Source organism: Epinephelus fuscoguttatus, linkage group LG4, assembly GCF_011397635.1.
Source record: "Epinephelus fuscoguttatus linkage group LG4, E.fuscoguttatus.final_Chr_v1".
Taxonomy (NCBI): Eukaryota; Metazoa; Chordata; class Actinopteri; order Perciformes; family Serranidae; genus Epinephelus; species Epinephelus fuscoguttatus.
This window is the reverse complement of record NC_064755.1, coordinates 47,067,530-47,082,026: the sequence shown is the minus strand read 5'-3', so window position 1 is coordinate 47,082,026 and position 14,497 is coordinate 47,067,530. Positions and strand designations below refer to the sequence as shown.

Below are 14,497 nucleotides of genomic sequence, written 5' to 3'. Positions count from 1 at the left end.
TCACTGCAGGACCATTTCACTCACACTGACATGTTCACAGGGGTTTTATATAAATCTGTTTTCTCTGTCGTCATGGAAACGCACTGAGTGAATGAAGGTGAAATCATGTGGAGGTTCTTTTCAGCTCAGCTGCAGATGAAGCTTCAGCGCTGTGATCCCGACCTGCTGCTGTGTGTGTGTGTGTGTGTGTGTGTGTGTGTGAGGGCTGATGGATTCATACACTCAGGTGGAAGTGGTTGTGATGACAGATTAACAGGTGAGTGGGCTCGGCCTCCACCGTTAAGCTTATTGGCTAATTAACAAAGTCTTGGCTCTGGCACTATGTTTGCCGTCCTCGATGGGATTGGCTGCCTGAGCTGTGATTGTGTGCAGCAATGGGCTTTGTGTGTGTGTGTGTGTGTGTGTGTGTAGATTATATCATGTGGGACACTCTGACCTGTTCGTTTGGGCAGCTCTATGTGTGTGTGTGTGTGTGTGTGTGTGTGTGTGTTTGGTGGTCAGCACTGAGCTCCTCGGCGCTGCCAACAGGCCGACTCCCCCTGGACTTGTTGTGGTTGGTTCCAGTCTCTGGTCTGTAATTGATATGGATCTGTTTCCTGATGATGAGCCGCGGCCTGTGGCTCTGACGGCAGATACGCCTGGTAGCCCGCCGCCGCTCCGCCTGGCTGCAGGCCAGCAGCCAGCATATGGTACGAGCTCATGCGATGTGGGTTTTTTTGAACGTGGTCCAAAAAAATCAGATTAAACAGTGATTTTATCAAGTCCTGACTGTTTCCTGAGGTTTCAGAGAGATGAAAATTGTTCACCTGATTATTTGGCGGCGAGCGGCCGGTGTGATGTCACTGTGACGAAGAATCAAGATGGTGCCTGCGTGAGAGCCAGGACGAATCATGTTTGGAGCCAGTGGAGTGTGTGACACAACTCTTCAAAGATGTGGACTGTGACGAAAACTGTTTGTCTCCGCTGAACCATCTCTCTCTCACACACACACACACTGAGCTGCGTCTCTAATTAACCCGTCCAAAAATGTTGTTTCTTCTAAAACGACTCAAGACAAACATCTGCCGCAAAAAAATCACTTGTTTACAACATAAATTCAGTTCTGAGATTTTTAGTCAATTCATTATTTCTTTTTATAAAAGAAACAAATCTGTGACTTTATTGTTTTGAACGTTAAAGATAAAAATACATTTACACAAATACCAGCTCACATAATATTTCTTTAATAAATGAAACTGAAGGCCTGCGGTTCATTTTGGTTTTAGTGTCTGTTTTCTAATCCTGAAAAATGAAAACATGAAACATCTGGAGAAACACACGTAAAAACCAAATTGATCAGTCTTTATAATAATAATAACAACAACAATAATAATAATAATAATAATAATAATAATGACGTTATTAATAAAATATTATTTAGATTCCAGTTACTCATTAAGGTGTTGGTGATTTCAGAGGAGTTTCATCTGAATATATTCTTCTAGGTGAAAAGATTATTTATAGAATAAAACATTTATGAATGAATGAATTTTTATCACTGTGTGATGTCAGCAGTCGTGCTGAGTCGGGGTCAGAGTCCAAAGTTGATGAGTCACTCTCAGACGTTCATCGTGTAAAACTGAAGAAAAAAAATCACAATAAAAACTAATGAAACAAACTTCAGCAACAAAACTGTCAAACGTCATCACGTCAGAATTAAACCAGCGTCCTGCTGCTGCTTCGTCTCTGCACCAAAGATGCGTCATGTCGCTCAGCTCAAGTTTGACTCTGTGCTCATCCTGTCCTCATCCTGTCCTCTTCCTGTCCTCATCCTGTCCTCTTCCTGTCCTCTTCCTGTCCTCATCCTGTCCTCTTCCTGTCCTCATCCTGTCCTCTTCCTGTCCTCATCCTGTCCTCTTCCTGTCCTCATCCTGTCCTCATCCTGTCCTCTTCCTGTCCTCATCCTGTCCTCTTCCTGTCCTCATCCTGTCCTCTTCCTGTCCTCATCCTGTCCTCATCCTGTCCTCTTCCTGTCCTCATCCTGTCCTCATCCTGTCCTCATCCTGTCCTCATCCTGCCCTCATCCTGTCCTCTTCCTGTCCTCTTCCTGTCCTCATCCTGTCCTCATCCTGTCCTCTTCCTGTCCTCTTCCTGTCCTCATCCTGTCCTCATCCTGTCCTCATCCTGTCCTCTTCCTGTCCTCTTCCTGTCCTCATCCTGTCCTCTTCCTGTCCTCATCCTGTCCTCTTCCTGTCCTCATCCTGTCCTCATCCTGTCCTCATCCTGTCCTCTTCCTGCCCTCATCCTGTCCTCTTCCTGTCCTCATCCTGTCCTCTTCCTGTCCTCTTCCTGTCCTCTTCCTGTCCTCATCCTGTCCTCTTCCTGTCCTCATCCTGTCCTCTTCCTGTCCTCTTCCTGTCCTCATCCTGTCCTCATCCTGTCCTCATCCTGTCCTCATCCTGTCCTCATCCTGTCCTCTTCCTGCCCTCATCCTGTCCTCTTCCTGTCCTCTTCCTGTCCTCTTCCTGTCCTCATCCTGTCCTCATCCTGTCCTCATCCTGTCCTCTTCCTGCCCTCATCCTGTCCTCTTCCTGTCCTCATCCTGTCCTCATCCTGTCCTCTTTCTGTCCACAAAGGTGTGGACAGGGTCAGGGCCGTTGCGATACCCCCTCCCCGAGGGCCCGAGCCAAAACAATGCTCCTATTGTGTCTGAAACACACATCGCACCATGTGTGTGTGTGTGTGTGTGTGTGTGTGTGTGTGTGTGTGTGTGTGTGATTTCATATATCATAAAGTGGAAGCAGAAGCTTCAGGTCCTCAGCTGCTGTTTTGGAGCGTGTGTGTGAGAAAGGAGTGTTTCTGGCTGTGTGGTGCGTTCAGGGTCCAGCTGTTTCATTGTAACTAAACTCTGGTTCAGGTGTGTGTCCGGGTGTGTGTCCGGGTGTGTGTCTGGGTGTGTGTTCAGGTGTGTCCAAACCCACTGATACAGCTTTTATTCTTGTTTTTTTTAATTGCACATCTCAGTATCACAAAAATTACAACCTGCTCTAAAGTTTTGTTCCATTCAGTGTGAACACAAGGATCTTCACAAAATGGATTCTCTTTGTATTAAAACCCACAAAAGTTTGTTGGTAGAGAAAAAGGTCACGTCTATTCATAAACACACCGTTTATATGTTCACTTTATTTCCAGGAAAAAAGAAGAGAAAAAATGAAACCCTGAAAAGAGAGCAGAAATAAAATATGAAAGCACTGTCATTAACCAGTGAATAGATGTTTTACTTTACATTTTAAATTAATTAAATCCAAAGTGACCTTGTTGCAGCTGCGGAGCATCATACGCCCCGGCGCGTACACTTTTTAAAGCTCCTCACTCACTCCTGCTTCATTGTTCTCCACCTCGCACACAAAGAGCCGGCGTGGAGAAGTTGGGAAATATCTGAGGGCTTTTATTTCTCCTTAAAATCAGACGCGGCTAAGAAATGAAATCAGCCAGTAATGAGACGAGCCATCTGCCCGAGTGCTGCCTCCACTGTCTCTGGTTAGTGCGAGCGTCATCGCCACAGATTTTTACTGCAGCTGCAGGGTTTTTAACACAGTGCTTTTATCGAGGGACTGTTCTTTATTTATTATTATCATTATTATTATTATTATTATTATTATCATTAGTAATATTGTTGTTGTTATTATCATTAGATTTTTAAAAGTACCCTTCGCAACAACAATTTCTGTTTTCACAGTTTCAGGCTGATGAATGACGTAATTTTACCAGCTTTGTAAAAAATTGAAGGTAAAATGAAGCCAAAATCCAACTATTTAAATCTGTGAGCCAGAATAAAACACATCAGTCCCTCCTCAGTGCCCAAAAAAAAAGATTTGCCATGCCTCCGTGTGTGTGTGTGTGTGTGTGTGTGTGTGTGTGTGCACCCCCCCCCCCCCGATAAATAAGGAACGGTCCCTAACGTTCAGAGCGTCTGGCTGCAGAGGTTGTTTTGTTGTTATCGGCGCAGTAACGCAGGACAGACCTGAGCTCTGCACAGCCAGGATCAGCAGCCGGGCTTTTCTCGTATTAAGCTCACACCTTCAGGAGAAACAGGATCCTTCACCTAATTCAGGGCTGCAGGGTTTGGACCCGCCGCCGCCTCGTATCACCGAGGGTACTTCACCGTGCGGGGAGGGAGGGAGGGAGAGAGGGAGAGACAGGGGGAGTACTCTGGGAGTATTTTTAGGATGGGTGGCCCCAGTGGGAATCTAAACCCATCCAGGCAGAGCTGGGACCTGACTTTAATCTCTGAGCTGCAGGTGAAGTGAAGTACAGTCATTAATGTGTGTGTTTGAGGTCAAAGGTCAAAGATTCAAACCTCTGACTGCAACTGAATCGTCTTTGTTTCTGTCAGAAGACTAAACTGCTGAAACGATTCTCTCGAGGTCGACTGCTCTGAGTTTTTATTGGCTCTGTTACAATCAGAATCAACATGGTTATGTTTTTGTTTTTAAAAATGATGAATTAACATTTATTCTGTAAAACACAGTTTGAATGAAGCGACAGTTCACCTCGCTCAGTCTGCGACCACTCAACTGTTAAAGACATTTAACTAAATGAATGAATGCTGTCAGAAGATCTTCAGGCTGTTTGTGAGTCACAGTTTTAATCAGGACAAACATGGAAAACATTCATCTTCATTTTATAAAATGCTCCATTGTCCACACGTCACCAACAAACATGGAAACAATAAGAATTCAAATTATAAGAGGAAGCACCCACAGCTGCTTAGCACAGTGCAACAAACAAAAATAAACGAATAAACAAAATAGAAATGAAAAACAAGAAGAGAAATAATAACAGGAAGTGTTGTGAGACAGTCACACCAGGAAACAGCACCAAAACAGAATATTTGAGACTGAGGAGCAGAAAACGTTGTTCACGTCCAGGTCTCAGCAGGAATCAGCACTTATTGGTTATTAAATCTTTGTTTCCAGCTCCTCTGATGTTTTAATGTTTCCAGTGTTAGCTGAACAAAACAAAACAAGATCATTAAAACTAATATTATTTCATTTCATCAGATTCATCCCAGGGCCAAGAAAATCATCTGCTCATTTATTGATACGGAAAAAATATTAGTTGACAGAAATATCAGCTGCTCAGCTTTCCTCTGATCTGTGATCACAACCTAAAGAGTTAAAGTTTACACTGCAGGTGCACACACAGTTTATTTTGTTATTATTATTATTTTATAACATAATTATTTACTTATTTATTTCAGTAATTCAAGCTAAGTTAAGTCAGGTTTCCATCTTGCACAAGTCAAATACAGAGAAGAAAATAATGATCAATAAGTGATTTTTGTTTCTCTGCCGACTGACGAAGGTTCAGTCTAAAGCACTGACGGCCTTTGTTTCATGAGGCATTTAGTTTTTTCCTTCAGATCATAAATCATCACAGATCAGTCTGGATTAATCTGGATCAGAGAATTTGGATCAGTCTGATCAATATGACCTGACCGTGTCTCCTCCAGGGTTACACAGGGCAACTACCCCCCCCCCCCCCGATCCTCCTTCTCAGGCCATGTTCTGCGACAGGAGAGTCTGGTGTCATCTGACAGATGAAAATAGTGTGTGTGAAATGGACACCGTGCTAACACGCAGCCCAGCTAACCACTCTGCAGTTTAATGGTTTTACAGCACTCTGCGTGTGTGTGTGTGTATGTGTGTGTGTGTGTCTGTGCAATTAAACGTCTCTACAGTGCATGAGCATTCTTTAATCAGCGTGTGTGGTGTGCACGTACGTTCTCATATCAGTGTGTGTGTGTGTGTATCTTCCTCGTGGTGTTGGCCGGCCTGTCTCCTCATGTTTGGACATATGTTGAGTTTTATTTCACTGAGACATCAATCCTACGGCCCAGCTGTTCGGACAGCTGTTCGCTCTGTGTGTTCACTCTGTGTTCGCTCTGTCAGGCTGCAGCTTTCTCTCACTCCGCCTCTCTTCTCTCTTCTTTCTGTCTCTCTGTCTGTGTTTCACTTAGTTTCTGTGTTGTGGATCTTTGTGTGTCTTCAGTTTGTCGTTGTAGCTTTGTTTCTGTCTCTGTTTCTGTCGCTCTTCTCTTCTTCTCTTCTCTTCTTCATTGCTGCTTCCTGTGAGTTATGAATCTTTGTGTGTCTTCAGTTCCTGTTGGTCTCCGTCCGTCCGCCTGACGCTGTGGGGTCTGCAGCTGAAGTCACAGCACTGACATAAATTTGGAAGTGCAAAGTGTAGCTGTCAGCTTCCATTTACACACGTTCAGTAGCAAAGTTAAGACTTGAGCTGTGTTTCTGGGCGGTGGGTGTGTTAGACTAACATCAGGCAGCCTCTGAAACATTGGCCTTTGTTATTTCTAACATTAAGTCATTTCTCAGATTAATGTTTCTTCTCTTTACCTTGGCCTTTGCGCTGCAGACGTAGGAGTTCCTGAGCTCTGGCAGCAGCACGACACACAGTCAAAGAGCCGCTGTGTTTCCATCCAAACGTCTCATGAATTATGAGGAAACTTTTGAAATGTCATCAAATATAAAAAGTGAATTAAATATGTTTCTGTAAAGCAAACAAACTGACTTGTGGAGAGCAGACCCACAGCGTGTCAGAGGACACATGGAAATTATTGTTCTGCTGTGGATTTAAATGATGCTCAGATTTCACTCTCACCTGAAGTCAAACACAAATACATCGTGAAGTAATGACACCGTGCAGACGTGATGGAGACTCCTTGTGTCCTGAGAACAGAAACAGAAGCTGTGATGACGTTTGACAGTTTTCAGATGTGTTTTAATCAGATTCAATGAGAGGACGCTAGATGAAGGAACCTCAAGTCTCTGATGGACGTTAACGTTTCCTGTTTGTTTATTAAATGTGTTAAAATCCTACAAACGTAAAATCAAACTCATAATCAATAACAAGGAAAAGAAACAGGATCCTCACAAACACAGAGGCAACAAATGAGTGGCTCAGATAAGATCCTTCATGTTCAGAAGTTACTCTGGTCCTGCCTCCTCTGGACCCTAACCCTTTATTTATAAATCATAGAAAATAAAAGTTGAATTTACAGCCATCAGGATAAGAAGATAATAATCACAACAGATGAACCAAACAGAAAATCATTGCTGCATCATTAAAGCGATTCCACAAACCAGCAACCTGTGTTTTAACACAGTGAAGTGTGCATTTGTTTTTTGATTATCATCCAGGTTCATCTCATGTTTTCTCTCAGCTGGAACAAACATCTGGATCTCACCAGGTGTTAAAGTCTGAGCACCAGAACTGGGCAGCTGTGAACTAAAAGATCTTTGATAAAAGTCAAAGACATGAGCAGGTTTACATCCAAGAAGATTCAGAGAAGAGTTAAAGACATAGTTACACGTCTTCTCTTTGTCTCCGTAGGTGTGAGCATGTACGTATGTCCCTGTGATGACTACATGAGAGCAGCAGACGACTTCTGTTCTGAAAGAATTAAAGACATTTCCACCATAAAATATGTGCATTAAAAATATGATGATAAAAATCCCCCGTCCCCACAGTGTTAAAGTGTCTCTCTGCAGTCTTATTGTCACCGTGAGGTTTCCACCCAACCAGGGAAACTCCAGGAAGTCACTGGCCAAGAAATAGTTGTTGCATGTAACCTCGTCACAACCACAAATTGTAGTTTACATTTTGGTTCATGTGTGGATTTAGTAACCCAAGTTTAATGTGTTAATTACTGAGTTGCGGAGGTGTTGGTGATCGTCCACTGAAGACGTGACAGTGGTCTGAGTCTTCACGGTTAAAGAGTCGTTGGGTGTTTTCTCAGTCTGGACTCTGTGTCAGTGACTCAGCAGCAGGAGCAGCGTTTGAAATGTGCCCAGTGTTCAGTGACAGCAGGATACATGGAGTCTGGTGGGTTTGATTTCAGGACTGTTTCTGGATCTTTAACTCTATCTCTGTAGGGATCCTTCCATCATGATGTCACACACTCACAGTGGCAATCTGATCCTGTCAGTGACAGAAACAAACTGTGGACACATCACAGCCTGGTTCACTGCTGCAGACCTCAGTCAGTATCTGCTGCTCCCAGCACACACTCACACACAGACACATGAAGGTATTCCTGATGTGTCAGATTACTTTCTTTAACTCTGATCACCAGTTGTGTGTTTGACAGTTCTGTTGAGTCAATTCATTATCTACAGTGCGCCTGTGCAGGATATTTGTCTTTCAGATCCTGAGTGAATTATGGATGAATTTTGCAGGTGTGGTGACAAATGACAGGGATTTGAGAATTTGCCACCACTCTGTTTGGATGCTCACGGTTATTGTCATATTTAGAGGCATGGCTGACACCAAACCAGTGGAGAAAAACAAAAATGATTTCTCTTAGATTAGCTCACAGACGTCTCTGCTCTGTTCTCCAGCAGACTTCAGTGTTTCTGTGAAACTTTATCATTTGTAGAAACCGTGTGAATGTGAATGAACTCCCGCTGAGCTGTGTTTGAGACGTTTTATTGAAGCGTTGATTCATGAGAAACGTTTAACTGGTGGAAACAGACTCAGTCTGAGAGGAGGCCTGTGGCACGCCGTGTTGTTCTTGGCACCGGCTCTTTGGGAGTGTTGATGCTTGCCTGCCACACGTGCACACACACACACACACACACACACACACACACACACACACACACACACACACACAGTGAGTTGCCTGTGGCTGGTGTAAAACACCCCAAACAGTGTCTGTTGGCAGGTTGGCGTGGGGACAGGTGATAAAAGTGTGTTTACCTCTAAACACTCGGCGCTGATTTACTACGACTCTTCTTCTCTCCTTTATTTTACTGCTTACTCATCCTCTCTGTCTCTATTTCTCTGCTGCTGTTGAAACTGTCTGGTTTACATCCAATTACAAACTCTGATCTCATGGCCAGAGGTTACAACAACTGTCAGGTACATGTTAACAATAAAAGACTTTAGTATATAAATATGTCTTTATTTTCTTACTTACCTTCTTCCTCATGTTTCTGATCTCTCTGCGTCTCGTCCTCTCGCTGCAGCTCAGTCGCCACACGAAAATGTTTGCTTTGTTTTTTTCTGCAAACCACAAAAATGTTAGGCGACATTTTTAATGTTCCTAAAGTGCCGTAGTGTCTGAGCTGAGGCACCTGTTGCTGTTACTACAGCAACTTTGTAGCAACCTATTGCTGTGTTTCCAGCGGCTCTGTAGGCGCCACACAGGGCTGTTTATCTAGCGGAGACAGTAGCATGAGAAATGGTTGTTATTTACCGAGACATCGCTGCTTGTCTCGTTGGGATTGAGCCTCCAGACCAAACTTCTCCTGTGCATCACATGTGTAGGAGAAGCAAGGCCCTGACTGGAGCCAGTGTTTGATTTGTTCACTCTGGGCTCCTGTAGAACAACATGGCGGACTTCATGGAAGAGGCAGCGCTCTGTATTTAGATATATAACAGGCTCATTCTGTGGTGGCGAGAACACGATGATTCTTAGTTTAGTGATTGTTATAAAACAGATCTAAGTCCTACACACTGGACCTTTGAGCCAAAACATGATCTTTAATGCCGCCATTTTATATGGTGTCTGCGTCGTCCATTCAGACTCATACAGCGGTGTGTATCACCTCCATCCTCAGCTCATCTCCTCTTGTCCTCTGTCCTTGTCTTCCCTCCTCGATGTCTCTCCTTCTTTTTCTCCTTTTTTATCTACCTCTCCTCATCTCCTCACCCCATCCATCCTCCTCTCCCTCCTCTTCTTCAACCCATCCATCTCTTTGGTTTCTTTTCCACTTGATAAAGGAGTTGGTGTCCGGACAGTGAGGAATTTTTATCCACCCTCCAATCTAAACAGCACTTGATCCCCGGCTGGGTCTCAGGGACAGATAGAGAGCCATCTAGGGTAAAACATCGCCCTCTCATCCTCTCTCATCCTTCTCTTCTTCCTCTTTTCCTCCCCACTCTCACCTCACCCCTCCGCCCCCCACCGTGTCTGCGTCAGATCTGTTTATCGGTCGGGGGGGTATAAATTGTGCATCAGAGTACACACACGTTTGACTTATGCAGATGTGTCCTGGAGGTACAGGTTGTATTTTCCTTCCTAAGTGCTCCCATAAATTGTGCTTCCTAATTTTGTTTTATAAGAGGCCCGCTGAGTGAGAGCGCATCGGCGTCTTTCGGTCTTGTGATGAGAAAAAAAAAGCATCTCATCCTGACCCCATGTTTCAGCGTTCCCCCTCTGCCGGCTGTAAATATCAGCCGCTGAACCAAATGTACACAGATCCAGATCCAGTGGAGCCGCTGGTCTGATGGATCTGTGGAACGCTCCTGAGGGAGGGGGTTATATTAGTGACCATCTGTGTGGAAATACCCGTCGTCTGGAAATTACAATTATTACTGTAGATTTTAAGTTGTGTCTTTGTCTCGTAGCTGTTTACCCCGCCCCCTCCCTCACTGCCCCGCCCCCTCCCTTGTTTACATTGATCCATGTGATCCGCACGGCCGCATTAGCTTATTTACAACGATCATAATCCGACTGTAAACATGCAGGGCTTTAATGGACTCAACCAGGAAGTGGACGGCATCTCTGGACCACACAATGGGCCCATACGCAGAAAGGAAACATTAAGCCGTGCACAATAGACCATGTGCCCCTCTGAACGCCTATAGCTCCTTTTGTCAGGATAAAGGCTCCACAAATGAGCTATTGTCTGACTTCACCACTCTAAATCAGGCAAGGCCTCAGGCGCATGTTTTCCACACAGCGCCCAAGAATGTCTCCTTCTTCTGTGTGTGTGTGTGTGTGTGTGTGTATGTTTTTTGACGTCCTTGGTGAATGAGGCTTCGGCATGAGGCCCTGCGTGACCGTGACACCATCTGTGGCATGTCTGCTGGCACGAAAACCAGAGAATACACACACATTTTAAAGGAGTGTGTGGACATGTCCACATGCAGACACACACACACACACACACACACACATGCACAAACACACACACACACACACACGCACAAACACACATGCACAAACACACACACACACACACACACACACAGGTGGTGCAAACCTGAGAGCTGCAGGTGTAGAAGCAACCGTGGAGAGGCAAGTAACAGCACCTGCTCCTGTCGTCCTCATGTTTAAAGCTCAGCAGAATCTGGATGTTGTTTGGGTTGAGTCGCAGCTGACATGAACTAATGTTTCATATATTGCTCTTTAAACTGTTTTGCATGTAATAATTTGCAAACAAACTGCAGCGGTCAGATAAATCCAGCAGAGCTCAAACTACTGACTGATTAACTGATTAAAGGAATCAAAGCACCTCAGAGCTGTAACTGAGTAAATGTACTCAGTTACCTTCCTGCAGTGACACCTGACGGCGTGCGCTCTTCACTGTCTGTCTGTGATGGAGACGCTGCATACAAACAGTCGTGCTTGCACATGTGCAGATACCCGTCTGTGTGTTTGTGTCTGCGCCTGCTGAAGAATTGAAAAGTTCCCATTGTTGAGTAAAGTTCACAGCAGGACTCTGATTGAACAAATGAGACCTTATGAATCTTCTGAGACCACATGTCTGTGATGTGTCTGTTGTCCTGAGGCTATGAGACATATTGTGAAGAAGAGGACGGACCCCGTCTCAGAACAATGCGCACATTCTCAGCTCCACGGCTGCTGCACATTTTCTCTCTCTTTATTATTTGAAACGGTTTCTTGTGCTCATTTTTAGAAATTTAACGATTCATAGAAACGGCTGCTTTTTCTTCTTTTGTCTCTTCGTTTTGCCTCATTTTTTCCCCTGGTTCATACTGCAGCTCTCACTTCCTGCTTGTGTCTCAGGCGCCTTTAGTGGACGATCCCAACAGTTCGGTCTCAACAGGTGCTACCTGCTGATCTAATTATCATCTCAACAGTACGACAGTGTGATCATGTTGGGCCTTTTTATTCCTCCACCTTGGTCAGAGGTGTAAATATAGACTTTGCAGGCAGTGCGGTTGTGCTGGGGCCCATGAGGTGGGGGGTGGGGGTGTTGGATGCAGAATGGGCCCCTATGAGTGATCTCCACTTTGGGAATCTGCCCGTGTTCAAAGAGGAACTCTCATTACATTAAAGCACTGCAGTTCTCTATGTATGCCTTTGGAAAAGGGAAACACATCTGTGTCATGTTTATTTTTCTCTGTAAAATAATCAAAAGTATCAGAGGTAGAGCGGGTCGATCCCTGGCTCCTCCAGTCTGCATGTTGAAGTACCCTTGAGCAAGATACTGAACCCCAAACTGGGGTTCCCAGTGATACTTCCATCAGTGTGTGAGTGACTTCAAAAAGCTAAGTAGCAGGTCGCACCTTGTCCGGTAGCCTCGGCCACCAGTGTATGAATGTGTGTGTGAATGGGTGAATGTGACTCATAGTGTAAAAAGTGCTTTGAGTGGTTGGATGACTAGAAAGGATCTATACAAGTGCAGGTCCATTAACCATTTACCATCCTCGATCAGTCTGAGTCCAAAACCTGAGAAATGAAGGTGATTATTTTCTGTCTTCTCTGTAGAGCCGACCTGCATGGAGAGGCTCCTCTCCAGGGACTGGAAGGAGCGCGTTGATCGTCTGAACGCTAACGAGCTGCTGGGGGAGGTCAAAGGTAAAAGCATCTGCATCAAGGCTGGCATCTATACAACTCAACCTACATTCAGTTTCACACCTACACATGGCTTCAAGGTTTACTGGATACAGACAAACTGTGTGCTTCATTGTGGTCTCTGCTGCAGTTGGAACAACAATACCTGCTGTGTGTGAGGGAGGTCTCAGTGTGTGAGGGAGGACTCAGTGTGTGAGGGAGGTCTCAGTGTATGAGGGAGGACTCAGTGTGTGAGGGAGACTCTGTGTGAGGGAGACTCTGTGTGAGGGAGGACTCAGTGTGTGAGGGAGACTCTGTGTGAGGGAGGTCTCAGTATGTGAGGGGAGATTCAGTTTGTGAGGGAGGATTCAGTGTGTCAGGGAGGTCTCAGTGTGTGAGGGAGGACTCAGTGTGTGAGGGAGGACTCAGTGTGTGAGGGAGGTCTCAGTGTGTGAGGGGAGATTCAGTTTGTGAGGGAGGATTCAGTGTGTCAGGGAGGACTCAGTGTGTGAGGGAGGACTCAGTGTGTGAGGGAGGATTCAGTGTGTGAGGGAGGACTCAGTGTGTGAGGGAGGACTCAGTGTGTGAGGGAGGTCTCAGTGTGTGAGGGAGGACTCAGTGTGTGAGGGAGGTCTCAGTGTGTGAGGGAGGACTCAGTGTGTCAGGGAGGTCTCAGTGTGTGAGGGAGGTCTCAGTGTGTGAGGGAGGACTCAGTGTGTGAGGGAGGACTCTGTGTGAGGGAGGTCTCAGTGTGTGAGGGAGGACTCAGTGTGTGAGGGAGGACTCAGTGTGTGAGGGAGGACTCTGTGTGAGGGAGGTCTCAGTGTGTGAGGGAGGACTCAGTGTGTGAGGGAGGACTCAGTGTGTGAGGGAGGATTCAGTGTGTGAGGGAGGACTCAGGGTGTGAGGGAGGACTCAGTGTGTGAGGACTCAGTGTGTGAGGGAGGTCTCAGTGTGTGAGGGAGGACTCAGTGTGTGAGGGAGGATTCAGTGTGTGAGGGAGGACTCAGGGTGTGAGGGAGGACTCAGTGTGTGAGGACTCAGTGTGTGAGGGAGGTCTCAGTGTGTGAGGGAGGACTCAGTGTGTGAGGGAGGTCTCAGTGTGTGAGGGAGGACTCAGTGTGTGAGGGAGGACTCAGTGTGTGAGGGAGACTCTGTGTGAGGGAGGACTCAGTGTGTGAGGGAGGTCTCAGGGTGTGAGGGAGGACTCAGTGTGTGAGGGAGGATTCAGTGTGTGAGGGAGGACTCAGTGTGTGAGGGAGGATTCAGTGTGTGAGGGAGGTCTTAGTGTGTGAGGGAGGACTCAGTGTGTGAGGGAGGTCTCAGTGTATGAGGGAGGACTCAGTGTGTGAGGGAGACTCTGTGTGAGGGAGACTCTGTGTGAGGGAGGACTCAGTGTGTGAGGGAGACTCTGTGTGAGGGAGGTCTCAGTATGTGAGGGGAGATTCAGTTTGTGAGGGAGGATTCAGTGTGTCAGGGAGGTCTCAGTGTGTGAGGGAGGACTCAGTGTGTGAGGGAGGTCTCAGTGTGTGAGGGGAGATTCAGTTTGTGAGGGAGGATTCAGTGTGTCAGGGAGGACTCAGTGTGTGAGGGAGGACTCAGTGTGTGAGGGAGGATTCAGTGTGTGAGGGAGGACTCAGTGTGTGAGGGAGGATTCAGTGTGTGAGGGAGGTCTCAGTGTGTGAGGGAGGACTCAGTGTGTGAGGGAGGTCTCAGTGTATGAGGGAGGACTCAGTGTGTGAGGGAGACTCTGTGTGAGGGAGACTCTGTGTGAGGGAGGACTCAGTGTGTGAGGGAGACTCTGTGTGAGGGAGGTCTCAGTATGTGAGGGGAGATTCAGTTTGTGAGGGAGGATTCAGTGTGTCAGGGAGGTCTCAGTGTGTGAGGGAGGACTCAGTGTGTGAGGGAGGT

General features: G+C 46.0%; 1 protein-coding gene across 4 annotated transcripts in view; it reads left to right on the top strand.

Moving 5' to 3' along the window:
* The window catches only part of LOC125887434 (transcription factor SOX-6-like), a 142,671-nt gene that overhangs the window by 61,517 nt on the left and 66,657 nt on the right, over nucleotides 1-14,497 (top strand). For all 4 annotated transcript variants that reach the window (XM_049574232.1, XM_049574229.1, XM_049574231.1 and 1 more), the window contains exon 5: nucleotides 12,521-12,610. In XM_049574232.1, coding sequence (XP_049430189.1) covers nucleotides 12,521-12,610 — 90 coding nt within the window. The remainder of the gene's footprint in view (nucleotides 1-12,520; nucleotides 12,611-14,497) is intronic.